This window comes from Gallinula chloropus (assembly GCF_964237585.1).
Source record: "Gallinula chloropus genome assembly, chromosome: 1".
Taxonomy (NCBI): domain Eukaryota; kingdom Metazoa; phylum Chordata; class Aves; order Gruiformes; family Rallidae; genus Gallinula; species Gallinula chloropus.
Window position 1 is genome coordinate 85,272,595 of NC_140085.1, and position 27,364 is coordinate 85,299,958.

At 46.7% G+C, this 27,364-nt stretch overlaps 1 protein-coding gene across 1 annotated transcript; it reads left to right on the forward strand.

Annotated features, from left to right (window-relative positions):
• ZNF384 (zinc finger protein 384) lies at positions 1–24,971 on the forward strand. The gene is made up of 8 exons (XM_084266233.1): positions 1–67; positions 220–460; positions 777–1,107; positions 19,763–19,987; positions 20,643–20,825; positions 21,657–21,735; positions 22,611–22,769; positions 22,929–24,971. Exons 1-8 carry the CDS (start codon positions 2–4, stop codon positions 23,202–23,204), a joined length of 1,560 nt encoding a protein of 519 aa, XP_084122359.1. The 5' UTR covers position 1; the 3' UTR covers positions 23,205–24,971.
• The last annotated feature ends 2,393 nt before the right edge of the window (positions 24,972–27,364 follow it).

Here is a 27,364-nt window from a genome sequence, read left to right on the forward strand (position 1 = left end):
GATGGAAGAATCTCATTTCAACTCCTCCCCGTACTTCTGGCAAGCAGTGCCCACCGTCTCAGGACCGGTAAGGTCTTTGTCTTCCAACCTATTATGCTGGACTTGCTTCCTGTTAGAAGTTCATGCATGATAAGTGTTTCTGTTGCATTTCTTACTCAGCCAACTGCTGGGAGAAGCTGTACCAGGGTATTCTAAAAGCTGTTCTTCCCACCCGCTTAGATTGAGAGCAACATGTTTATTAACAAGATGAAGGAGCAGCTCTTGCCCACAGAGAAGGGCTGCAGCCTGGCTCCCCCCCACTACCCTGCCTTGCTGACAGTGCCCACCTCTGTGGCCCTACCCACTGGTATCTCCATGGACTCAGACACCAAGCCGGAGCAGCTGACACCACACAGCCAAGCCCCTGTGACTCAGAACATCACCGTGGTACCAGTGCAGTCTGCTGGGCTCATGACAGCAGGTAGGTGACTCCAAAGACTTTGGCAGACATACAGAGGATATTCTAGGGTGGGGGACCAGAGGGTTCTGGAGAATTCTTTCGGGGCTGTAGATTGTTCCTAGCCTTACTGATGGCGTAGACTGCTGTGGCATGGTTTCAGTGTGAATCTCTAGGTGCTCCACACATCGGCTCTCTTGACTTCCAGCAGCGCAGACTGTGAATGTGTAGGCTCCTCTCTTTGGTTTGTGGTCAAAAGTAGGTGTATAAAGCTCACTTCTGTGGGATAAGGAGTTTGGAGGTGTAATAACTGACTTCCTCCATCTTTCTTTGTTTGCAGGTCCTGGTCTGGTGATAACATCTCCGTCAGGTTCCCTGGTGACAACAGCCTCCTCTGCCCAAACCTTTCCCATCTCAGCTCCCATGATTGTCTCTGCGCTACCCCCTGGCTCCCAGGCAGCCCTCCAGGTGGTTCCTGACCTGTCCAAGAAAGGGACAACCACCCTGTCTGAAGGTGGTGGGGGTGGCGGGGGTGGGGGAGTTGCCCCCAAACCGCCTCGGGGCCGGAAGAAGAAACGATTGCAGGAGTCGGGGCTGCCAGAGATGAGCGATCCCTTTGTGCTGTCAAACGAGGATGATGAGGACCAGCACAAGGATGGCAAGACATACAGGTGGGGAGCGGGGTTAAATCTTGACTGTAACACTGCATGGGGATGGGGGTATATTTAACCCTTCAGAGGGTTGCGTGGGGAAGAAGAGATCTCTGCCTTTTCCCTATAGAGTCTTTGAGTAGAGAATCTTTAAGTTATAGAAAAAGTTGAGTTTTCTCTCTAGACAGAAGTGCTTGTAAGGATTGTGGGTCCTTCTTAGTGGACATCCTTGATTTCCTGAATATACAGGTGTTAATAACTAGGTTAGTTAATGACCAGGATGTTAGGGAGGCTAACCCATATCCTTGATGCCACAGCCGGGTAGTATGGCTGGTGTACTGCAGAGTGCAGTACTTCCTGGTCAACTGGAGCACTTCTGCTGTAGGTGAGAGCCCCAGTGTACCTGGGTGCTCCTGGACTAGGATTCTGGTCTGTCCAGTGTAAGATGACAGACTGAAGGCACACAGAGCACAAAGTGAACTGTGGTGGTAGTCTGCTCCCGTGTGCATTGCCCCTTGTGAGGTCGTCCTCTCTCAGCTTTCCCAACAAAGCAGAGAAAATGTGTCTTTGTTTCTGAATTAGGCACAAGGGTGTTTCTGAGCCCTAAGGGTGTCAGATGAGAGGGGGGGAGAGTTCTGAGCCCTGAGGTTGGGTTTCTGAGCTTGGATGGATGTGGCTTGAGTTTACAAGAAGGTGGTGGAAAAGGGAAAGATTATCTAAGGAGGGAAGACTTAAGGCAGAGGATAAGGAGTGTGGGCGTTTTAGAGAAGGTGGGAAGTGGGCAGAGGAGGCAGGTGCTAGGGAGGAAACGTGAGGTCTGAGTTGGGAAGCAGGAACGTGTACGGGTGAGTTTCTGAGGGGTGATTGAGATCAGCAAGAGACAAAGTACCAGCCAGATGGAAACAGAAATGGAAGACGGTGCCTAGCTCCTCTCACTTCTCTACTATGTGCCCATGATCCTGTCTCAAACACTTTCCCTTTTGCCATCCTAGACTCTTATTTTTTCTTTTTTTCTTGACGGATTTAGTACAGATTTTCTAGAATTAAGACATAACAGTATGAAGGCATCCACACAGAATCAGTGCATCCACCCCAGGCACTGTTTCATGTTTAACTATAGCATTTTTTAAATGCTTACATTTTTAAATCAATACAGTTAAATAGGTAGAAAACCAGAGCTTGGATCAGCCCTTTTATTCTCTTACCCAATGTCCCAGTTCTTCCACTTTGAAAATATAATCGGCGTATGGTGAAGAGGGGTGGAAGTGTTAGGTAGCTTGCTATTTGTAATACCACCATTTATTTTGGGCCTTAGCCACAATTCCACACTACTCAAGCTGCTTACAGTCTGGGTTGCTAATTAGGTTGTTAAATATGTATTTACAGGGGACACAATTGGCAGTGAATGCTAGAATTAAAGCTGAACCAAGGCTTTAATTATAGCTCCTTGTTTACTTGTAAGTTTGGAAGAAAATGCCCAAGACCAGGTGGAGTGACTCAGCAGAAACTTTATGAACATGCACAGTCAGGGTAACAGCTCATGAAAAAGACTTTGCAGGAAAAAAAAAAAAAGAAAAGAAGAGTTTATATGCAGGAACAAGTAATTGGGAAGATTTCCTGTGCACATGTTTAATCCGAGTGTGGTAACCTTTGCCTATTCTTCCAGCCTCCATCCTAACCAGGCATCCCCCTGAGCAGTGATAAGGTGCAAGACAGCTAAATTGATATTTATTGAAGACCATCAAGGAGTACTTCTGCCCTCCTTGGGATCTTCTCTTTGGCTGATGTTTTCCATGTGCAAATTTGGAACTAAAAGTAATGGTTGGAAAAATAAAGGAAAATATATTCTCCTGGAGCTGTGGGAGAGAAGACCTTTGTGAGACACAGTAAAATTGTTTCTCTGCAATATACATATGAATTGACTCGCAGGTTTGACCTTTGAGGACTCCTGAGTTCCTTCTGCATTCTAGAGGATTATTTGGGTAGTTCCCGTTACTACAGTATGCAGACATATCCCAGCTAAATAAAGACTGTGGGTGAGGTTCATCTACTCCTGCACCCTTACGAGGCTGGAGGAGGAGTTGCTTGTGGTATTCATGTGTCTATATTGGTACAATTTCAGTGATTCTTACGATGATACATTGAGGACAGTCTAGTCAGATGCTTGAAAGGAGCTCTACTATATTTATCAAGGAGAGGTTTTTTTTAAAAAAAAAAAACCCTAATTCATAAAACCTGGGATTATTTTGTTGAATTTATTTATTGTTTTGTTTTGAGCTTCTTTTTGAGCTCTGTTCTTTTCCTGAGTGCCTGGGCAGATGGCACGTTTCCCTAATTCCTGACTCCTAGTGTACTGGTGAAGACGGAGTAAGGCCTTGAATGGGCAGCACAGCAAGGCAGGCTTGGAAGGAATTGGATCACGTTGTAGCTCATCCCATTCTCTACTGAATACAGAGATTCCTGCTTCAGCAAATGGCAGCTGTTTTGCTGCTGTATCATCTCCAGAAGTCAATTACTAGTCTGGTGCAAAAGTGGAGCAAGAATCTTTGTGATTGGATTTTGCTTACCAAGAAAAGGCATGAGGTGTTTGCTAATGATGTTGTTGCTCACAGGTCTCGGACATCTATCCTTAGGATTAGTCTGGCAGAGTTCTTGGTGCTTTGCTTTGTACCATTAGAAGAATCCTTGCACCTAGAGGGGACAGCATCTAAACTAGTCTTGTGAAGCATTTTCCTTCATGAGTAATGTCACTTCAGTCTTGCCTGGATTCATTGTCAGGTCTTTGTTAATCTTCCCTGACATCTTTGCAGAATTGACTTTTTCCTTGGAAAATGAGATCAGCATCAAGGGTCTTTCTAGTAAGATGCTGGCAGAAGAAGCACATGGCTTCTCAGTACTCTAAAAGGCACTGGGGAAGAGAGAGTGAGCATAGGTCCCAGAGACAGTGCCATTGTTCCTTAGTACTGTTTTGGTGCCTGTACCTGTGCACTTTTAAACCTTTGTGGTGTGATGTAACACATCAGTGTGTCCATCAGTGGAAAAGACTGATTAAGTGGTTCAGTGCTGGGTGGGTCTCATCAGTTCTCTCTCCAGCAGACAGATCTCTGAATGGTTTCTTCTTTGCAAGAGGAAGAGAGCTCTTTATAGGCATTGTTTGGTTCCAGTTAAGGTTGTAACGACTAGGGCGATTACCAGTTTATAGCCTGGAATGGTTTAGCAAGCTGTGCTTTGGAATCTAGGACAGCAACAGCAAAGCTGTGGACTTGAGAAGGGCCTGGCCATCATACTGGAACCAAGCAGCACTCTGCTCCCAATGGCTAGTTCTGAGTTTCCCTACTTTTACTAGGCTATAGGAACAGTTGGGGGTTGGGTCTGGGGGACAGTAAGCACCTGAATGATGTAGGAAGCTTCTGAGGTGAGTCCAGGGTGAAAAAAGGCACAGAAGGCTTATCAAAAAGTAGAGTTCACAGAATCATAGAATATCCTTAGTTGGAAGGGACCTGTAAGGACCATCAAGTCCAACTCTCTCCACACAGGGGCAACCAAGTCAGAGCACGTGACTGAGAGCATCATCCAGACACTTCTTGAACTCAGTCAAGCTCAGTACTATGATCATTCCCTGGGGAGCCTGTGCCAGTGCCCAGCCACCCTCTCAGTAAAGAACCTCTTCCTAATAGCCAACCTAAACCTCCCCTGTTGTAGTTGAGCTGCAGAAGGCAAAGGAGCTGCATGGAGCTCTTCAGTGAGAAAATTAGGGACACAAGGGGAGCCAGTGGTTGGAATACAGTAGGTGGATATGGTCTCAGACACGTCTGAGATTTAGCATTGCTGTTGGGTGAACTTCCCCTGGTTTTGAATAGACTTGAAATCTGACCAGACTGTCTACATCCACAGAAAAGCTAATACTCTCTAACCTCTCTCAATTTCTGTATGAGGCTAGACTACTCTCTCTGAAGCAATAAACATCTTCTAGACTACCCCTGAAGGACCAGGCATGCTTTTTCCGCAGTCACCACTGCTCCTTCTGCTTCAGAAGGGAATCTTTTGTGCCCGGTGTTGACAGTAACTTCACCACCTCTGATGGGCAGAAGGCCAAGGTGCAAGAAGGCACTGCTTGGTTCAAATGTGATGGGGATGAGAATGAGATATGGGCAGGGTCTGGAGTAGGTTGTGTCCAGGAAGCCTGGAAACATGGTAGACCAGAGATGAGAATCAGAAGAGAGAAAACACTAAAGCCTGCAAAGTAGGGAATACAGCACAAGATGTGATGGGGGGTCTATTTGTGAGGGAAAGACAGCACAGATACAACCTATGAAGGACCGAAACTGAGGGGAGGAAGAGAGGTACATCTGCTAGGGGCTGGAAAATTAGGAGATACCTAGAATTAGCAGATAGGGACAAGAGCGTGTGGTGTGGGCAGACAGATAGAAACTGGGGACGACAACGGGATGGGACAGGAGACAAATGTTAGGTTATTGGTGGAATGCAATAGGGAAGAGCCATTGTAGTAGACAGTAAAGAGGCTGGAGCATGTGGGCAAAGAGCCTGGCTCTAGGTGCAGGACAGAGGACTGCAACAGGCTAGAACGCTAAGAGCAAAAGGGAATCAAGCTTGAAGTGAGGCAGGTTTGACCACATCCCCTCCAAAGCCTAGAAATATTAAACCCAGTATTTCTAAATTTTGCCATATCTCTGATGTCAGCACAAGAATGTGGCCTCCTCTGGCAAAGAACCTTCTCCCCCACCCCCAGCCCCCACTAAGGCTAGCAAAAGGCAACAAACTACCATTGCTGTCATTTGTCATCCTAGCTGCAGTGGCAGAGGTCTGTGCAGTGAATCTTAAGATTGCTGATGACCAACATGGGTGTCAGTACGATGCCACATGTTGGAATTTCTGTTTGCTTTTTTTAACAAGTAGTTCCGTGAGCAGCGGAACTAATGAAGCCTGGTTTCCAGCGGCTCTCTCCTGTGTGGATTCTCTGATGTCTAATCAAGGGTGAGCTTACTAGCCTTTCCCTCAGTGGAAAGAGGGTCTCTCTTCTTTCCCTAATTGCATATTTTATGAGACTTGTGGTGTCTTTAAGATCCTTACTCCTTTTCCAGATTTGGTTGCAATTGGTTTATAATCTCAAAACTAAGGGGAACAGGTGCACATGCATACTCATATATACACACAATTTGTACACATGAGCTTTGCTTTGTATATGAATGCTGTGCTTGGAGGTTAGAAAATGTCAGGAGTAAGACTGACCACATGCCTCAGGGAATAACAAGGTAAAAACTTGCGGTGTGGTAAGTTCTCTCTCTTCTGCTGAGATGTTGTAACTCTGTGTGTGTGTGTGTGTGTGTGTGTGTGTGTGTGTGTGTGTGTGTGTGTGTGTGTGTGTGTGTGTGTGTGTGTGTGTGTGCATGCACACCAGGCTCATTGTAGTGCCAAGCAGAAAGAATTAACAGTGAAGGTTCTGCAGTCGTTGGGTTTTAATTTTAGCACATTACTTGCATGTCAGTGGAATGAGTGTGTATGAGGGAATGAGGGGCGCAGTTACAGTTTCAAGTGAGGAGAGAGAACTTCAAAACTTCTCTGTTGCACATCTTACCTGATCACACCTTAATTTGGTCCTGATGAGTCAGTCGAGGATGGTATCAAAGTGCACTATGTGATCATAGTTATTGTGTACACTGTGGCCTGTCAGAGTCCTGCATGTTTGCTCAGAGAACATGAAAGGACCGTGTTATTTTAAAAATAAATACATTTTTAAAAATCACATGGGGTAGCAGAATTGAGAAGAATAATTTGGGGAAGGCATTTGGCTGCTAGTGTAAAGAATTGTAGACTATGCTTGCCTCTGCTGCACGTGTGCGATGCTATCCTCCAGCCATGTGGTACCAGCCTGCAGATAATCTTGTCTTGAAGCGTGTGCAAATACAAGTTAGGTCTAGTCTTAAGTGGATTTGAATTTGCTGTAGGCTAAAAATGACCCTAGTTATCTTGAAATAATTAACATATGGTATTCCCCAAACCATAACCTTTTGTCAAGTATCACTGAATAGTCCTGTTACATGTCAGACCTCGTTTAGCTTTGCAGAAGTGTTGTATTCCATAGCTGTAGCACAGAAATCTGTAAGAACTGTGATTTGAATGTATGTAATACAAATTTTCTTTTAAAGGAAAAGTAGTCATAGGCACCAGTTTGGCTACTTGGAATTAGTGAGGATGTCTGTGTTACTGTGTTTCGCTCCCTTCCCTTTGAGAAAAATAAACCATGGACACTGAGGGTATAGGCAAGTACTCACGTAGCACTAACACTTCTGTGCTGGGTGTAACAGGAGAGTGATTCTGCTTCATAAGGTTAGAATTGCATGTGGTCAACGAGGCTTGAGGCTGTACACAGAGAGGTGATGAAAAAACCTGAACATTTGCTTGTTAAGTATCTGTGCAACATAATAAGGATGCAGCTCTGTGCAAACAGTCAATAAGGCTGTATCAGAACGCACCTGCATTGCGGAGCCAAATTATAGTGATATAGATGACCTTAATTCTGGAGGTTCCAAATTTGATAGTGCTTTCCCATTCGCCTTTTGTATTCTTTTCATTTTAGCTTTTGCACGTTATCACTATGCTAGGAAACAACTTACTGTGTTTAATGGTTTTGTTGGTCTTTTATGCTAATGGTGACTGATTTCAAAAATTGGCAGTCAAGGTCTTAGGGCTGATGTTGTTCAGTGGTTTGGAGGTCAACAGAAAGTCATGGCTGATAATTTACAGATAGATGCAGTGCTGGTGGATAGCTTTAAAAAAAAACAGGGAAGCTTTATGTGGTTGTTAAACTGTAACTATTCAATCAAAATGTATTTCAGTAGAGCCCAGTGGAAGACTTAACCTTTTGGGTAATACTGTGTGACTTCTGCAATCAGATATGTGAGTCTATGTGTTTAAACACAGTGGGGAAACAGTATTATGCCTCAGTGTCCTGTTGGATACTATTGAGTGTATTTGATCTTGTCATGGTTTAGCCCCAGCCAGCCACTGAGTTCTATGTGGCTACTTGCTCTGTGTCCTCCTTTGCACACCCTGCCTCCCCAACCTGTCCCCAATGGGATGGGGAGGAGTATCAGGAAAAAAAAGGTAAAACTTAGGGGTTGGGATAAGGAAAGTTTAATAAGACAGGAAAGGAGGAGGAAAGTAACAACATCAGTACTTACAAAAGCATGTACAAAGCAGGTGGTATGCAATTCAATTTTCTCGCCCCAGAGCCTGATACCCAGCCTGTCCTGGAGCAGTGATCCCTCCTCACTGGCCAGTTCCCCTCATATATCTGGAGAATGACATAATGGTATTGAATATACCTTTGGCTAGTTTGGGTAAGCTGTCCTGGTTGTGTTCCCTCCCAGCTTCTTGTGAAAATTAACTCTATCACAGCTGAAAACCAGGACATTATTGACTACTTATTCTATACCATCTACATTATGCTCAAATCCTAGGCTTTCCAATTAATCACCAACATTTTTTTCTGTCTTTGAGATATATATGCAGATATATACACATGCCAATATTATTACCTTAGTGTATGGGCCATTCCTCTAAAAATGTCCTTTGAGTTCATTTAATCCATGATTTTAGGCTCCCTCTGTCACAAGAGTCTCTCAGAGCAGGACTGATGATGTGTGCTGTTGGGTTACTGCATGCTGCATCCAGAGCTCGTAGCTGCTGTATTTGGCGTGGTCCGTGCCTGTGGTCTGTGGGTTGAAGGTGTTGATTTTGAGAAGGTTGCTGGGCATTGTTTGCTAAAACCACTTCTGGTTACATCATCACTGGACTTTGCTCAGTTTCTTCAAAGTTCATACTTCATTAATTTGGGTGGGTTTGGTTTTTTTTTTTGTGTGTCTTTTTTTAATACCAATGATACAGCAAGATAACAATCATAGTACTGATGACATACAAAGGGAGGGTTATTTAGCAGTTAACATAATAGAATTTAATTTATTGGCTGTTCTCACCCAAAACCAAATCCTCTTCAGGTACAGATCAGAGCATGCCATCTTTTTGCATCACGCACCAGGTACACCCATGTCCCTGAGCAAAAGCAATCCCATGGATGGGCTTGGGTTTCTTAATGCAGGACTAACCCAAACTGCCTTCCCCAACATATTCATGAGCAATGTGGGGATTTCATCCCCATCTACAGTACGTGGACGTTTTGACTGGCAGATCCCCCCCCAGTGTTAACTAATGAGATGACCTTTTTACCTTTGTATTTGAGGGTCGCGTCACATTGCTCTCAGTAGAGTCTTCAGCAGTCCATTGCATCATCCGTTTTTCCCAGATGCTGGTGCATGACAGGGGATGTGATACACCCACTCAATGCCACGGTCTTTGGCCCAGGTGTCTATGATGTTTCAGAAATGAGCCCCAATGTCTGACTCAGATCCTTCTGGGGTGCCATGTTGCCACAGGACTTGCTTTTCAAGGCCCAGGATTGTGTGCTGGGTGGTGGGATGGGGCACGGGGTATGTGTCCAGCTATCTGGTGGTTGCTTCCACCATTCTAAGTACAGAAGCACTTGCCTGGGTGGGTTTGTGGGAGTGTGATGTAATCCATCTGCCAGGCCTTTCCCATATTTATGTTTCAGCCATTGTCTTCCATCCCAGAGAGGTTTTACCTGCTTGGCTTGCTTGATAGCAGCGTGTCTTTCATGTTCACGGATGACCTGGGCAGTAGCAGCCACGGTCAAGTCCTCCCTGCAGTCACGAGCCCATCGGGATGCTGCATCCCTTCCTAGGTGGCCTGAGGTATCACGGGCCCACCAAGCTATAAACCATTCACCATTATGTTTCCAGTCCAGATCCACCTGCAGGTTGTTTTGGTGACCTCAGTGACCCAACTCTTGGGTAGGTGGGCATCTACAGGAGGGACTTTCCCAACCTTTCTCTAGGCAGGCAGCAGTATCTTGCCAGAGTGGGGCTGCCTGGATGGGTTTGCCTCTGTGCTGCCAGCTGCTCGGCTGCCACTGCTGTACCCAGCCCACGGGGCGTTTGTCACCATCCATGAGTCAGTCCAGAGGCAGAGCATCGGCCTCTTGTCTTGCTCAGCAATGTCTGAAGCCAGCTGGATGGCTTTCACTTCTGCAAACTCACTCAATTCACCTTCCCCTTCAGCAGCTTCTGCAGCTCGTCATGTAGGGCTCCTACATCAGCCTTCCACCTCTGATGCTTTCCCACAATGCAGAAGGACCCATGAGTGAACGGGGCATAGTGCTTCTCATTTTCTGGTAGTTTATTAGACAGTGGAGCCTTTTGAGCACATGTCACCTTTTGTGGTGACCTTCTGAAACCGCTGCCTTCTGGCCAGTCCATGATCGCTTCCAGAGTTCCCGGGCAATTGAGTTTTCCCATTCAAGCCCACTGTGTGGTCAGTGTGACCCACTTACTCCATGTAGCTGCAGGATGAGTAGAGGGGACCCTCCCTTTGAACATCCAGCCCAGCACCGGTCAGGGTGCCAGGAGGAGCTGGGCTTCAGTACCAACCACCTTTGAAGCAGTACCTCAAACCCTTTCATATGGTGTCAGTATATCTCTTTCAGTTGGTGTAGTGGGCTTTGGATCCTCTGTATCTGTGACTACTTGTGTGTCACCCAACAGAGGGGGCTTACTTTCAGACTGTATGTCAGAATAATTATTCTCAAAAAACTCACAACACCTAAGAAAGTTCCTGCTTCCTTTTTGCTAGTCAGTGGTGACACGGCTGTTTTGTTGGTCACATCCATTGGTTGATCACACCCACTAGGGTGATGACACCCAACATGCCACTTTATTCCTAAAACCTGGATCTCCTGTGCAGGTCCCTTGATCTTAGTCTGTTTTTTTGGCAAAACTGGCTTTCAGAGGGATTTGAATTATTTTCTTCCCTTTCTCATAATCTTCTGCCCTGTTGCCCCATACGATGATGTCATCAATGTATTGCACATGCTCTGGACCGTGTACCAGTGCAGTCTGGGTCGGCCCACAGAAAATTGTGGGGCTGTGTTTTGACTGCCACAGGGGAGGATTCCAGGCGTACTGGACAGCCCTCCATGTGAAAGCAAACTGTGGCCAGCTCTCAGCTGCCAAAAGGATTCAGAAAAACATGAGTGATACCAGTTGTGACACACCGCTTGCCTGCCTTTGGCTCCTGTTCACATTGAAGTTCCAGCATGCCCAGTATGGCAGCACTCATGGGTGGTGTGACTTCGTTCAGGCCACAATAGTCTACTGTCTTTCTCCACCCACCCATCAGACTTTTGCGTTGGCCATGTGGGACTGTTAAAGGTTGAGCAGGTTCTGCTGATCACTCCTTGGCTCTCCAGTTGATGGATCAGTTCATGGATGGGAATTGAGAGCCTCGGTTGGTGTGATATTGCTGCTGCTGCTCTACCATCGTGGTAGTAGTTGGCACTGGTTGTTCTTCAGCCTTCAGCAGGTCTGCAACAGGGAGTCCCTCCAAGGGGCCAGGCAAAGCAGACAACTGTTTTATATCCTCCAGCTCCACAGCAGCTATGACAAAAGCCCACCGGTACCCTTTTGAGTCCTTGGAATAACCTCTCCTAAGGCAGCCTATGTTAAGGATGCATGGAGCCTCTGGGCCAGTCACCGTGGGGTGCTTTTGCCACTCATTCCCAGTTAGACTCACCTCATCTGCCTGTACACCCAGTGGTTGGGATCCCCTTGTCACTCCAGGAATACAGATGGATTCTGCCTCTTCACAGCTGATGGCACAGGGGTACACCTGGGTCTACTAGAGTCTTATACTCCTGGGGGGTCTGGTGTGCCAGTGCCACACATCCAATAAACCTGGTTATTCCTTTCCTCCACCCAGCTGGAGGAAACCTGGTTATTCCTTTCCTCCTCCTTCTCTAGTGCTGGTCATCGTCTTTGTTACTTACTTCTTGTAAAAATGACTTCAAAGTCCCTTCAAAAGGATCTTAAGATCACAGAATCATAGGGATAGGAAGGGACCTCTGGATATCATCTAGTCCAATGCCCATGCCAGAGCAGGATCTCCAAGAGCAGGCTGCACAGGACAGCATCCAGACAGGTTTTTAATATCTCCAGACAGGGAGACTCCACAACCCCTCTGGGTAGATCAGGTCTTCCACTTGCTCTAGGGAACTGCCAGCTGGACAGTGGAGAGTGGAGCAGCATTTTTCCTGTAAGAATCCCATTCTGTGATTGTTTTACCTTGCTACTCACGTAGGCTTTCCATCCCACTTCTTCCTGACCTCTCCATGGTCGTGTAGGTAAAACCACAGGGTGTCCCATGGTGTGAACCCTCTATGTCCTCTCTCTTGAGCAGAGGAACACTCATACCTAATAGCTGAGATACTGGTCTATATGACTCGGGATTAGGATGTGTCCTCTTTGAACTGCTGGAACTTCCAGAACAGAGAGGAAGAGAGACTTTCTTTGTATTGCCAGAGTTGGCTAGCCAATTTATCCCCCATTGGTACCTCTGTTTTCCTTGTCCATCACTGCCAGTGCCTGGGTGTATGATGATGGAGTGCTCCATAGAAACCTCTGCCACATGGGTCAGGTACATTGGACTTCATCAGGATCTGTGGGTAACTGTGCATTATCTGGGTTGTAATAAACCATCTCCTGCAGTGCTAATTCCCTCAGGCACTGGATACCTCCTTCCATGGTGTACCACTTGCCTGGATGACATACAACATCTTCACTGAAGGGGTACCTTTTTCTCACACCTGACAGAAGTCACCTGCAGAAACTGAGGGCCTGTTTCTTTTCCCAGTCACCTTATCAGTGCCCCCTTCCCCAGATAGGGATCCCAGCTGCTTGGCTTCCCTACCCCCTAACCCCAGGCTACTGGCTCTCTTATCCCATCATCGGAGCAGCCAGGTGACAGTGTGCTCACCTGGATGGTGGCTGAAATCTTTCTGTGTATTTCACAGCTCACTCTGGGATGGGGATCCAGTGATGGCCTCTGGTTCTGCCTCTTCTGCCTGTTCTGGTGATGGTCCCAGATCATCATCATGTCTCACTGAGGGAACTGATTTGCTTGTGTATTTCTTCTTGGGTAGGGGTGATGGGTACTGGCATTGGTTTGGTTTTATGGTTTTAGCTGCAGTGCTTTGCATGGTGGTTTGAGTAGCCACAGTGTCTGTCAGTCAGTTGTCCCTGTCTTGCCCCGAGGGTGCCACTTCCTACGAAGCAGTGTTTAGTAGACAGTGGCCAGGGCCCAGCACAGTGTGTTAAATTCTGTCTCACCTTATCAGGGTCCTGTAGTTGTTTGGAAGTGAAGTTCCTAACCATTGCGGGTGAGAGGTTCTCTAGGTACCTGCCCATAGTCTCCCACATACTGTTCTACCCCTGACTATCCAGCCTCAAGTGGACCTGTGGGTGGTATTATTGAAACAGTTGGTTTTAACCCTAAACAAGACCTGAAACACTTCAGGAGACATGGCAGTAGGAGCATGCTGGACTGAATGAGGAAGCAAAGAAAGAGGAAAATTACAACAACAATACTAATAAAAGAATATACAAAGCGGTTGGTACACAGTGCAATTTACTTACCACCCAGAACTGGATGCCCATCCTATTCCTGAGCAGCTACTCCTCCCTGTCCAGCCTTTCCCCTGCCACTTACATACTGAGCATGACATCATGCCCAGTTTTGGTCAGCTCTCCTGGCAGTGTCCCTTCCCAGCTTCTTGTGAACGTTAACTCTCTCCCAGCTGAAAACTAGGGCAAGCCTAAATATAAGTAATATGGGGAAACAGTATCCTGGAAAGCAATGACTGTGAAAAAGACTTTTAGGAATTAAGTGACACCATGCTCCCAGTGTGAGGCTGTGACTAAAGAGGGTAAATGCAGCTGTTGAAAGCATAAATGCTGGAGTCATTAAGAGAAGATGGGTGACCTGTAAAGTGTGCTGAAATACCACAAAAGCCTGGGTGTGGTGTTTTAGAGGTCTTTTGGAAAATGGTTAAAATATAGAAATACCCTCAAGTCCAAGAACTGGAAAAGTGCTGTATAGTGGGAGCATTTATAATTCCCATACTTGCTCCCTTGACGGGGAAGGTTGGGGGTGGGTGATGCTTTTCTGTGGTATTATCAAGTCACCAACTGACTGAAGGACTGTGGAAATAAGTTGAATAAGATCTCTGAGCAGAGCTGATAAATTTGATAGTATAGCTGATAAATAGCATAGCTGATAAATTGGATAGCTCCTTGAGAGTAGCCCTGCTGAGAAGGACTTGGGGATTCTGGTGGATGAGAAACTTAACATGAGCCAGCAGTGTGCTCTTGCAGCTCGTAGGGCCAGTGGTATCCTGGGCTCCATTAGAAGAGGAGTGGCCAGCAGGGACAGGGAGGTGATTGTCCCTCTCTACTCTGCCCTTGTGAGGCCCCACCTGGAGTACTGTGTCCAGACCTGGGGCCCCCAAAACAAGAAAGTTGTGGAACTGTTGGAGAGGGTTCAGAGGAGGGCCACAAAAATGATTAGAGGGCTGGAGCACCTGCCCTACAAAGAGAGGCTGAGGGAGCTGGGCTTGTTTAGCCTAGAGAAGAGAAGGCTGCGGGGGGACCTCACTGCAGCCTTCCAGTACCTGAAGGGAGCACACAAACAGGAGGGGAATCAACTTTTTAAAAGAGGAGATAATGGCAGGACAAGGGGGAATGGATTAAAGCTAAAGGAGGGAAGGTTTAGATTAGATATTAAGGGGAAGTTCTTTACAGAGATAGTGGTGAGGTGCTGGAACAGGCTGTCCAGAGAAGTGGTGGATGCCTCGTTCCTGGAGGTGTTCAAGGCCAGGTTGGATGGGGCCCTGGGCAACCTTGTGTAGATCCAGGCCTGAGGTTGGTGTCCCTGCCTGTGGCAGGGGGGTTGGAACTCTCTGATCCTTGGGATCCCTTCCAGCCCATGTTTGTGTGTGTGCCAGTAGGGTAAATTGGTAAATGGAAGTGTAATGTTAACTTTTTAGTGGGAGTGGGAAAGTGTTTCAGCTGGGTGTGGAAGTGTGGTACAATTCATATGCTTTCATTTGGCATCTTCATGCTTGCTGGCTTTATTTAGGTCTTAACCTGAGATTTCTAGCTGCATATCTTGGATTTTAATTCTGTCTCCTTTCCCCTGCCACTTACAAAGTATTAGCAAGGAAATGTTTTAACTTCAGCTTTGTAAAAATCAGGGAATACAAGGGTTAAATTAGCATTTATCAAAAACTGTGCATCCATTATTATGCTCTGCTTGCTTTAGTTACTTCATTAGCTGTGCATTGCAAAGGTAGTACATTTGTTTCGTTGCTAAATGAACTGCTGACTCTGACAGCCTAAACTTACCTAGTTTAACTTCAGACCTTCCCGATTTGAATTTTTTATTATTTTTTTTAAACTTGTGGTCTAACTTGTATTTGTAGCCTAACAGAGGGAGCAGGGGCTCGATTGACTTAAAATACTAATCTCAGTAGATACTAGGAATTTGAATTCTCAGTGCCATGTGAAAGCTCACTTAGCTTTCAAAGCTGTGATAACTGATTAATTAAGCACTTGATTGAAAAATGCTGTTAATCCATGTTAAGGAAATTTTACTATGAGCTGGTATTTCGGATGGTATTTTATCTCATAACAGCATCTGATGAATGAGGTGGAACATTCTATGAAAAGTGGAAAAAAATATGGCACTGTGTGCCACAGAGTAGTAGTCTAGTTGCTATAAGCATAATTTTGTTTGTTTATGACTCATCATGATGACTTTCATATGGGAGCAGAATTAGAATTGTACATCCACCTTTTACTGGCATTTCGTGGTTTTTGAGGGTGTTTCTGTCTAACACGATCATTCTCTGAATGTCTCACTTTATTTCCCTGCAGATTCCCTATAAAAAGAAAGGATTATAAACATTGAAAGGGGTTACTTTTGATCTCTGGCATATGGCTGAGTGCTAAATTAACTATTTATATGAACCTCTGTGTTATTAAGACTGTGTTCTCCTAGGACATCTAAATTTGCCAGAGCCATTACCAGCAGCTGTAGGGATGTAGTGTCACACTGTCAATGGGAATGCTGCAGTCACTCCCCTTACACTTCCTTTCAGAAGGAATACAGTCAACACAGTGGTAATTCAGAGGCACAGAGGAGAGAAAAGGATTAAAAATGGATATTAAAGGGGGAGGGGGGGAAATCAAGTCATTTCGTAGCGTGTTTTGCTGGTGCTTAGCAAGGGGCAGTCCCAACTTCTCGTCTCCCCAGCCAGGAGGGTTTCAGGGAAGTAGGATGCCGAGAAGCTGCTGGTGTTGGATGCGCTGCTCTCATTATCCATATAGATTTAACACTTCTTTTAATCCATATTTGCCCACTAGAGGGCTGATTGCATCTTCCCCTTTAATATTTGATGCTGGCTGAGGCAAAATGCCCTTAATTAAATGGATCATTTGTTCCCTTGAAAATGCCTGATACCACACAATGCAAAACACTCTGATATGCAGCTTTTTGCTATATTCCAGGGCTTTTTTCTTGCTTTTTTTTTAACTCCTAAAGCTCATGGGTTTGTGCTACATAACATTTTCGCCCTCTGAGGGATGATGCTAATTAGATGATCGGAAAATGAGTCCTTGCAAGACTCTCTATTTAAATGTTGTTTGAATGTCTATAGCCACTAAATTCAGACAAGAGGGGTTTGGGTTTTGGGGCAGGGGTGTTTTTGCCAAGTGAGATTTATCTTCCATTTTTATGCAAGTGCCATAGAGGTTTTGAGATACCTACTTTATAATTTTATTTTGAAAATGGCAAAGGATGTTCTGTCTTTTTCTCTTCATTAAAATTCATTTTAGAGAATTACTGACCTGAAGGCAGATACCTGACCAAGCAAATAAAGGAAAGGATGCACAGAAATGATGGAAAATAAAGTAGATGGGTTTATGGCACAACAGATTTAATGCATGGGACTACTTAGACTTGATGACTAGCAAACGTTCATGAATTTTTCAGAACCAAATAGACTGTTTAAAATATTTAGTCATGTGTACAGCACAGAAGAGATTAGTGCCCAGTATTGTATTTAAACCAGAGCAAAACTTTTAGGAAGTTATTTCTCTCAGGCAGGCAGTTGGATTCTCAAAATATTGATTGTAGGGGCCAAATGATTGAGACCATACTGTAGTCACCTAGCATTGTTCTAAAGATGCATTATTCTCATGGTTGGAAGGTTCCGGTTTCCTCTTGGATTTTTTAACTCCTACTGTCAGTTATTGTTTCTCGTTATACTTTGCTCATAGAGTAAACCCCTTGTAATTGATATTTTTCTCCCTGCTCAGATGTATATGGGTATTGACCAAGCTATCTTTTAAGGTTTTCTTGAAACCTAGATAGACTGGGCTCAGTGAATCTTTACTGCAAAGCCAATTTTCCACATGCCATTGTTCTTTAGGTTTGCTGAACTTGTCTGAGCTTTTAAATAATAGTGGACTTGAGAATTAGACATGCTGTTGCAGGAGTAGTCACACCATTCCTGCATACGAAAACCATACCTGCTACTCCTCTTTGTTCCATGAGCTGTATTAGCACAGCATCGCACTGGGAGCTTGTTCTCCACTGAATGGTTCCTTATCAGAGAACTGATACTGTGTAAGAGTTCATTGAGAGTAATGGAAGTAAGCATCTGCTGAGCAGGAGCTTGATAAAATTCATGTATGGGATTATGCCATAATTGCCTGCCATAGCAGAGAACTGGACTTGGTGACTCGCTGGTATTTTTCAGTTCAGTATTCACCTCAAAGTTCTTTCTAGTGTTGCTGCTTTCAAGGATACAATCCTCATCCTGTAAGTATGACTTGATAACTGGCAAAATGCATATGCTGTATTCAAGTCTAGCTTCAGATATTTCAGAAAGTCTGGAACAAACTGCACAACAGTTTAGAGATAGCTGGGTTTATAAACCAAGAGCTTCCTTTAAAAAGAAGACAATTCTGAGGTGCCTTTTTACTCCTCGCGTCTCTAATAGACATAGGGATAAACAGCCAAATTGTTTCTGTTTGTTGATTCCAGAAGGGATTGTTGTGTGTGTGAAGGGGAATTTATTTAGGGATGTATTTGGCTTGCATGTTCTGTTAGGGTTTGCAGTTAAAGAGGATTAAGAGAAAGATGAAGCTAGGAAACGTGGGAACAACTGTTAGAGATTATAACGAAGGTAGAACAGTGACAGAGAGGAAAAATAGGTTCCAGCAGGTATGTGGTAGAGTGCTTGCTAGGGAGGCATGGCTTCCAGTTAAATGGCTTAAAATCAGGCTGTGGCTTGGAAGGGCCTGTGGAAGGTAAGGTGGGTGCTGCGTAAATATTGCCTACATTACATACACTAATCAGACTGCACACTTCATAAAGCTTCTGGCTCCAACATAAATAGTAAAGGTAGTAGATTTAATGAAGTATCCTCCTGGGAGGAGTTGGGTATGGGGAAGAGCAGGATCAACTCTCTGTTGCTTTTAGTACCCGCGGAGACTTTTGTCACTGAGCAGTTATGTAAACACTTGTAAAACCTAAGGAAATTCCCAGACAAAAACATAAGGCAAACAGCTGTGAAGGTTGAATTCATGTTTGCCAGACTTCTGGATGGCATTTTTTTCTCTTAAGTGTGACCCTGGAAGTTCCAAGTGCAAGTTCAGTTTTGGCTGGTTCAATTGAGAAGTTTGCAAGCGGAAGAACTAAGTTCAGAGAAACCTTAACTCTGCCCTTTGATTGGCCTACATCAAAGGGGGGGGGGGGGGAATCCAGAACTTGGATGCAGCTTCTCTCTCTCTGTTAAATTATCGACCACAAGCTTTTACCATCTTAAATTGTCAAACAGTGCAAGCTTCTCTTAACAGTCTAGTGTCATGATGGAGGAAGAGTTTTTAACAGCAGCATCCATAGCAGAAAGATGCCAACTGCTTCTTTCTGATCAACGACTCTGTGTGTTACCAAATAAATTTCTGATCATTATGGGAACAGATGGATCCAAACTCCTAGACAAAATATTTTGCATGACATCAGTAAGACAGAAATTATGAAAGCCCATTAGACCATTGAAACACCACATTTGATATCCAGAGTATCTTTTTGAGGCCCACTAGGAAAAGCAGTGCTGTTGTTACTCTCAGCATTTTGTAAGCTAAATATTCCCCTGTCGTCTCCAAAAATGGGAGCAGAGTTAAGTGGGTTTGGCCATAACTGCTTTTGCAGACTTTGCAATACTTGGAATTAACTTTTATTATGAAGATGACACTTAACCTGGGATTTTCAGGTTTTCCAGCCTTTTTTTGACTGAAATAAATTATAGCTGAACAAAGTGGGTTTTGTCTGGGAATTATTCCTGTCCCCTTCAGATCGCTGTTGGAAAATTTCCAGAGCGCTGCCCTGCCTTCCTTGTAAGCCCAATAAATTAACCTCTTTGCTTCTTCCAAGACCTTTAGTTGTCTGGCCACAAGGTATCATTGGGTCTCTTCTGCCACTTCCTAGCTTAAGTTTGTCCCCTGGGACTGGAGTGCTCGCAGCCGAGCACAGTGTCCTGGGTGAAACCTCCCCAGAACCACATAGCAAGAAAATACCCCTTCTTCACTCAGTGTGGAAGACCCCACCTAGCTAGAGTTAATACATACTGGGGCTTTCCCCCCACCCCGTGTGACACTGTCTCTTCCCCTCGCCCCGGTCCCAGGTGCCGGATGTGTTCGCTGACCTTCTACTCCAAGTCGGAGATGCAGATCCACTCCAAGTCCCATACGGAGACAAAGCCACACAAGTGTCCTCACTGCTCCAAGAGCTTCGCCAACAGCTCCTACCTGGCCCAGCACATTCGCATCCACTCAGGGGCCAAGCCCTACACGTGCAGCTACTGCCAGAAGGCCTTCCGCCAGCTCTCCCACCTGCAGCAGCACACACGGTAAGGGCCAGAGGAGGCTGGGGGCCCTCCACACTGCATGTTGCTGTCATCCCAGCATGCTGTGAGCACCCTCAGTGGGCGACTGCCTGGGGAGACCTTGCTGTTTTCTGCAGGCTGGTCAGGTCTTGTACACGACAAACTGGCAGCAGTGGTGTCTGACACACGAGACTTGTCACTTCGCTGTGATGAGGGGCTGGGTGTGCACAGAGGCTAGTGCTGCTCGCCCTAAGGGGCGTCTGCAACGGAGCGATGCTTTCTGAGAGAAGGTAGGGCTGGTTGTGGTAGAGTGAGAGTAGAGTGGGCATAGGAGAACTGTTCCCTGTCACCCCAGCATAGTTTTGCCAACCATCTCAGTCCAGGCTTGCAGCCCCCCTGCTATTTCAGCCGTAGGCTTCTCACACATAGCTCTGCCAATGCCCCTCAGTCCGAACTCTATAGCTCCTCTCTCTGGATCCTTCCCCGGTGCAGACAGACCATGGTCTCTTGAATCCAAGGGGAGCACGGTTTGAGACTGAGCGAGCTCATGCTGTGTTTGGAGTTCCTCCATGTAGCAGATAGCGTGGTGCTGTCCCACCCCCTTTGTGCCCTCATTCCATCAGCACTAGCCAGATGGCGGTCGTGTCCAACTGCTGCTGCTCCTCCTCCTCTTCGGCAGGATCCACTCCAAGCTCCACACGGCGATTGTCAAGCCGCACAAGTGTCCTCACTGCTCCAAGAGCTTCGCCAACACATCCTACCTGGCCCAGCACCTCCGCATCCACTCGGGGGCCAAGCCCTACACCTGCCGCTACTGCCAGAAGGCCTTCCGCCAGCTCTCCCACCTGCAGCAGCACACACGGTAAGGGCCAGAGGAGGCTGGGGGCCTGGCCCTGGCCCCCCCGCGCTGCCGGCATGCACCTGTGGAGCACGCGCGCCAAGCATGCGGGGGGCGGGCGGGGAATGCGGCCGGCTGCACCCACAGAAGGAGGTGGCCCACCAGAGTGGACGGAGTGGAGGCTGCGCAGGAGACACTGACCACGTCAGGGCTGAGGTGGGCACATGCTGTCCCCGGGGATCCTTGGTCTTGCACCGTGGGGGGGGCACAGAGAGAGCAAGCGATAGAGAGAGAGAGGCATTGGCCGTAGGGGATCCCAGCCTGGCACTATGGGGGTTGGACTGAGTGTGTGGAAGCTGCTTCTGGCATTGCAGGGGGACAGGGACAGATGAACGATATAGGTGATCTTGGCCTGATAACGTAAAGGGAGAACTGTTGGAATGTCTATCCTGAGAAGCAGCAGAGCTGTGCTCTTGGTATTGTAGGAACAGAACAGACGCCTCTGGGTCGTATGGTACTCCTGAGCTTGGAGCAAGGAGCCTGGACCTCCAGACCCCTTCCCAACCTCTCTTCAGGTGGCCCATGTGCTGAGCTGGCCGGGCGTTTATAAGCTTTTGCTTCTCAGTCCTAGTCACTCTCTAAAATCTGCCTAACCATCTATTTTCTCTAACTTCTAGCTGGACACAGGAGCTGGGAAGAGCTCTCTTTGTCCAGATAGAACAGCATCTGGAGGCAACATCATTCCCTTCCCTGCTCTCCTGAGGGGCTGTGAGATTTGATCACAGTATCAGACCCTGGTAGTCTGCCCTGCCTGCCTGCTCACTGCTTCCCATTTGTGCTCTTCCTCCTCAACAGCATCCACACTGGGGACCGACCCTACAAATGCGCTCACCCTGGGTGTGAAAAGGCTTTCACCCAGCTTTCCAACCTGCAGGTAAGGGGCAAGGCTTGTTCTGCTCACCAGTGGGGGTGGCAAGGGCAGCTGTCAAGTTCTGGGAGGAGGCACTGCTTACCTGTGGAGGAGGAGATAGAGAAAGTGCAGCAGCTGGGAGGAGAGCAAAACAATACAGAAAAGTGGTTGAAGCACTGGGCAGGATTGAGATTCCTGGCTTTTGCAGTACTTGTGATCCAAGGAAGTCGTATAAACAGTCGCCTCCTGTAAAATTGTAAACTTTAAAGTAGTGAGACATTGGTAAAGTTCCTCCCATCTGTTCTGCAGTTTTTTAACTTAGCTGGGGAAAGAGTTTTGCCAAACGTCACACAGGATAAAATCCAGGTATCTGATTGGATTTTTTTGTGTGTTTTGCAGTGAAATGGAGGGCATGAGAATAGTGATTTAGGGAAGCAAAGGTGGTGTCCTGTTGCAGTATCTTGGAGGTGGGAATCTGTAGGGCGTGCCAAATGGCGAAGAGCTGTAAATGCCTGTGAGCAGTCAAAGCAGACCCTGCCCTGAAGGGCAGTGACAGATGTGGGGAGCAAATGTGTAGTGAGGCAGAAGAGGAAAGCAAAAGACTGAGAAAGAGTAGAGACTGAGGAGATGGAGGTTGTAGAGACTTAATGAAACACTGCTCTTCAAATGCCTGGTATGCTTGAGAAAAGAAGACATCTGTGGGGAAGGTATGGTGGATTGGAGGGAGGAACAGTCCCCTCTGCTAGGAGCCAGGCACCCCTCCCTCAGCAGACAGGGGCCTGGGGTGCTTGGGGCATGGCTGGAAGGGGGTGTCAGAGGGAAAGCCTTCTCCAGTATTAATGCTTGCTTCCTTCCTTGGGCTTGCTTTCTCCTTCCTCCACCCCGCTGCTGCCCCCCAGTCCCACAGACGGCAGCACAACAAAGACAAACCTTTCAAGTGCCACAACTGCCACCGTGCGTACACGGATGCTGCCTCATTGGAGGTACACCTGGCTACACACACGGTGAAGCACGCCAAGGTCTACACCTGCTCCATCTGCAGCCGGGCCTACACCTCGGTGAGTGTTTGCTGTCCTCGGGTGTAGCAGAGGCGGACGCGCTTCCCAGGGAGTAGCTCCTCCAGATCCAGCAGGAGCAGCACCCTGAGTTGTCCTGTCCCTCCCCATTGGCTTTTGTGGACATTGTTCCCTCCTCTCACACCGTTCTTCCTGTTGCAGGAGACGTACCTGATGAAGCACATGCGGAAACACAACATCCCTGACCCACAGCAGCAGGTGGTTCAGGCACAAGCCCAGGCCTCTCAGCAGCAGCAGCACTTCCAGCCACAGGGCGGGGGGGCGGCAGGGGGCCCTTCTGGAGACACTAACCAACCCAACCCTCCCCCCCAGTGCTCCTTTGACCTGACTCCTTACAAGACTTCAGAGCATCACAAGGACATCTGCCTCACCGTCAGCACCAGCACCATCCAAGTGGAGCACCTCTCCAGCTCCTAGAGAGACCTCAACCCAGGGAGCAGAAAGCCTCTTGTGCATAGCCTGCGCCCAGGGGCACCGCTTGTACAGCGGCCCTCCTTGTGCAACAGTCTCCGGCCTCTCCTCCTGCAACAGCCTCTTCTGGCCGTGTAACCCTGTTCATGGCAGCCCCTTGAACAACAGCCTGTCTCAAGGGGGTGCTCCTTCTGTGCAGCAGCCTGCCTGGTAGGAGGATGCTTCCTCGTGCAAGAGCCCCTTTCCTGTGCTGGGATCACTTCCTCATGCAAGAGCCCCTCCTTTCAAACCCAAAGAAAGGCCCCCATTTTGCCTTCTCTCTCACTGTAGGATGCGTATGAAAGGGGGGTGCGTGTTGAGACATGCATGGTGGATGGAATGGAGAGACGGTCCTTGTACGTGCAGGGGCTCGGACACGTGTTTTCAGCAGGCCACAGAATAATGTGGCAGGGTTCACAGCTGAATGGGGTTCTTTGAGGATTTCCTTGAGTGTCTAAGAGAGAAATATCCATTCCTATCCCTCCTGCTTGTGAAAGGGAGGAAGGGTCGCTTGTCCTGCCCCAAGGACTGGATGGGAGAAACCTCCTTCTCCCCTGTGGAAGGTGAGATCAGTGCTGGGGGTGGCGGGGGAGAGGCGAGGGGTGTTCTCTGCGCTGGACAGGTGCCTACACTGCCCAAGGGCTGTGGAGTATTGTGCTCTTTCCTCCCCTGGTGGAGAGCAATAGAGAGGAGTATGTCTGACCTGGCTGTCGCCTCTCTCTCCCAGCTGTCTGAGCAGACCGATGGCCCAGGCCCCATAGGAATGTGGGTTCCTGTTCATTGCTCTTCCTGCCCGTTGTGGATGATGTCCTAGCAGCTTGTACTCCTCTCCCTTCTGCTTCCCCCACCCCCCCCCACCTCCTCAGAAAAGCCTGCAGGCATCAACAACAAACCAAAAAGCAACTGGAGGGAGGGAAAGAGACTGCCAAAATAATCATCACCCTTCTCTCTACTCCCTTTCCTGAAAGGCGGAACGACAACAGTTCTGACTGTCACGTGCCTGTCCTGCCCCCAGTTTCCCAAAGGGAAGGAGGAGGAGGAGGAGGAGGAATAGACCAGTCTTTTCAAGGAGCCGGCAGGAGGCAGGGAAAGGCTAGCTTCTCCTGCTCGCCTCCCATCAGAGTGCTCTCCCAGACTTCCTCTTGCCAAGGCGGGCTGGACTCACATGGCAGTGGTGGCCTCTTCTGGACTGTGGTCATGGGAGAGAATCCCCAAAAGGTGGACAGTGGAGAGAAGGGGATGGAAATCCCCACAGAGAGACCAATTTAATGAGAAGGGGGAGCCAACAAGAATAAACTGAAGGCCCCTTGAATTTATATATATATATATATATATAAATATCTATTCCCCACCCCTGGCCCGCTCTGTCCTTGCTGTAACTGTTTCTATCTCTGTGTTTATAAAACGCATTATCCTGGCGAATTTTTATTTTCAATCTTTGTTTGTTTTTCCCTTTCTCTTCGTCTTCAATTCTCCTCCCCCCCCCGCCCTTTTTTTTTTCAATTAGTCCACATGACTACTAGTCTTGTGTGTCACTTGTTAGTTTCTTTGGATCATGGAGGCTGACTCGGAAGAGAATGAGAAGGCAAGGGAAGAAATACCTGTTGTTGGGATTTAAAACCAATCACCAACCCAACACCTATAGAATTCCAGACTTCTGTATGAACAACCAATAGGGGCTGGCTTTTTTTTTTTTTAACCACCTTGTATAGAAATAAATTGGTGTAAAAGGCTCCTTGAAGGTGCTGCTGTGAGCACCCTGCCCCTGTGATGTGTGTTCCTTCCCCCTGCATGAGCATCTTGCCGCTTTAAGTCCCGAGGGGCTGTGCGGGCAGACAGGAGGGCAGCGCATCCTTGCCTCTGGGCAGCGTTGCGGTTCACGTGAGGAGAGTGGGGAGCTCTGCGCCTGTGCAGCCTGGGGCAGGAACCTTTTTCTCTGCGTTCAGTCACCAGGGCTGTCCGTGAATGGTTGCCGTATTTCACAGGTTTTACAGTAGATTAGGCTAGAAGCAGCTGTCTGATTTTAGCTCCTGCATTTCACAGGTGACATTTCAACCCATGTGTCCCATATCAAGCCCCAGAAATGAATGTGTATTCGAAGTATGTGTTGACAAAATGCATTGGCTTGACTTCTGAGACACAGAATCCCTTCCATTGGTAGCCTGCTGCCAGAGCTGCGTGTTCTCACTGTTTGAATATTTAAGCCTGATTTCTCCTTTGGATCTGTCGGCTTTGGCTTCCAATTGCAACTTCTGGATATGTCCATCCTGCTGATTCAGAGAGCCTTAGAGCACAGTGGGGCTTTTTGCCCTGGACTGGTGTTTAAACAGTATAATATCACTTCTCGGTCCGCTTTTTGACAAGCTAAATACATCCTTACATCTTCCACAGTAAGGGATTTCCTCCAGCCGGTGAATTACTCTCTGTCTTCTTCCTACATCTCATAAAACGTTTCAGCATCTTGTAGAAGTGTTCATTTTGAAAGTGAGTGTTCGAGCCCCGGTGCCATGGACAAGGTCCCCCTGCCCTTTGCCTTAAGTCTGCAGAGGATTGTGTTTGCCCTTCCTTCTCTCACAGCATTTTACGGACCCTCGCGTTAGCTGCTTGTCCGGTGTGACCCCCGAGACCACCTGCAGGCTCGGCTTTCCATGACAGTGTTTCCCATGTCCCACAGGTGTGGTCTGAGTTCCTGTTTCCTAGATCCCTGAGGTGAGGTCTGGTGTGTGTGAATGGACCTGGCTTGCTGGTGGCGCAGGTTACTCGGCGCTTTCCCAGTGCTGTCACCCACAAACTGCATCAGTGATTTTCTACTCTTGGGTCCAGGTTGAAAATGCTGTATTGTATCTGACCTACGCTGACTTGAAAAGCATCCTTCAGTGCAGCTTCTCATTCGCTTCTTTTTGAGACTTGCAGGCTAGGCATTTCTTAATTAATCCTCTTAATATGTGATTGTGTACAGTAAATCTTTCTGACTTATGGTGCTAGGTCAATGCCTTACAAAAATTTAAATATGTTGCACCTATGCAGTCCCCTTTGTTAAACCAAATGTATAATGATGTCATCTAAGAATGAAATTAAGGTTTGGTTGGGATTTGAGGTTTTTTTTTCCTACAAAATCTATATTTCATAAAACCTTTGGATTATAGGCTTCATTTTTCATTTACTAATTTTTCATCTCAACAGCTTTTCCATAATTTTGACATTGAGTCATTTCATTTGCCTTTTGGGAATATACTGACACGAATGTCTTAAGGTATTTCTCTCATCCCAAGTTTAATTAAAATTTAAATCAATGGGCTAGAGAGCTTGTTAGTGAACTCTTTTAGGACTACATTTTCTTTGCCAACTTAAAAATATACATCCCTACTAGATGTTGTTTACTCTCCTACTTTGATGCTAAGGTACTGGATAGAAGTTGCTATTTTCATACAACTGCCACATCCTGTTTCTGAATGTAGAATTGGAAGTGTTTGTTGACTGATTTTCCCTGTTCAGAATCACTAGCATTTTCACCAATTTCATCTAGCATGCATCAGATTTTTTTTATTTTCTATTTAAGGAAAGGAAAAATCCAGAATCCCTTTCCTATTACCAGTATTTTTGCTAGCCACAAAGCTTTCTTTACCACTTTTCTCTATTTTATAACATCTAATTTATGTCCGTTGCTGCCTGGCCTTTCTCTTTTCTGTGTGTTACATTTCAGGGTTTTTTAATTGCTTCTTCTTGCTCACAGACTTTCTCACTCAACCCAGGATGAGCTTTTACCAAAAGTTTTTATCTTTCTTGATAGTGGAATTAGGGGGCATTTGGCCATATAACAATTTTTTTCTTACAGCAGAGTTCCCTTAACATTTTCCTGCTTTATTTCTTTTTTTTTTTTTTTTTCTCATGGACAACTTGGTTTATAGTTTTGCTCACCTTGGAAATTAGCCCAGAGGCAGCACAGGTTTATTACTGCTTGTGGCTCTTCTCTGCATGTCCATATTCAGTATGAATGGGACAAAATTGCCAGTTTCACTCAAGTTATTGTCTTGTATGCATCTCCTTGAAGTCTGAAAAAATGGGCTTGTTTTGGGTGCAGTGTCCTTTATTAGGAAAGGTAGTGTTTTAAAAGTTGGAATGGTGTT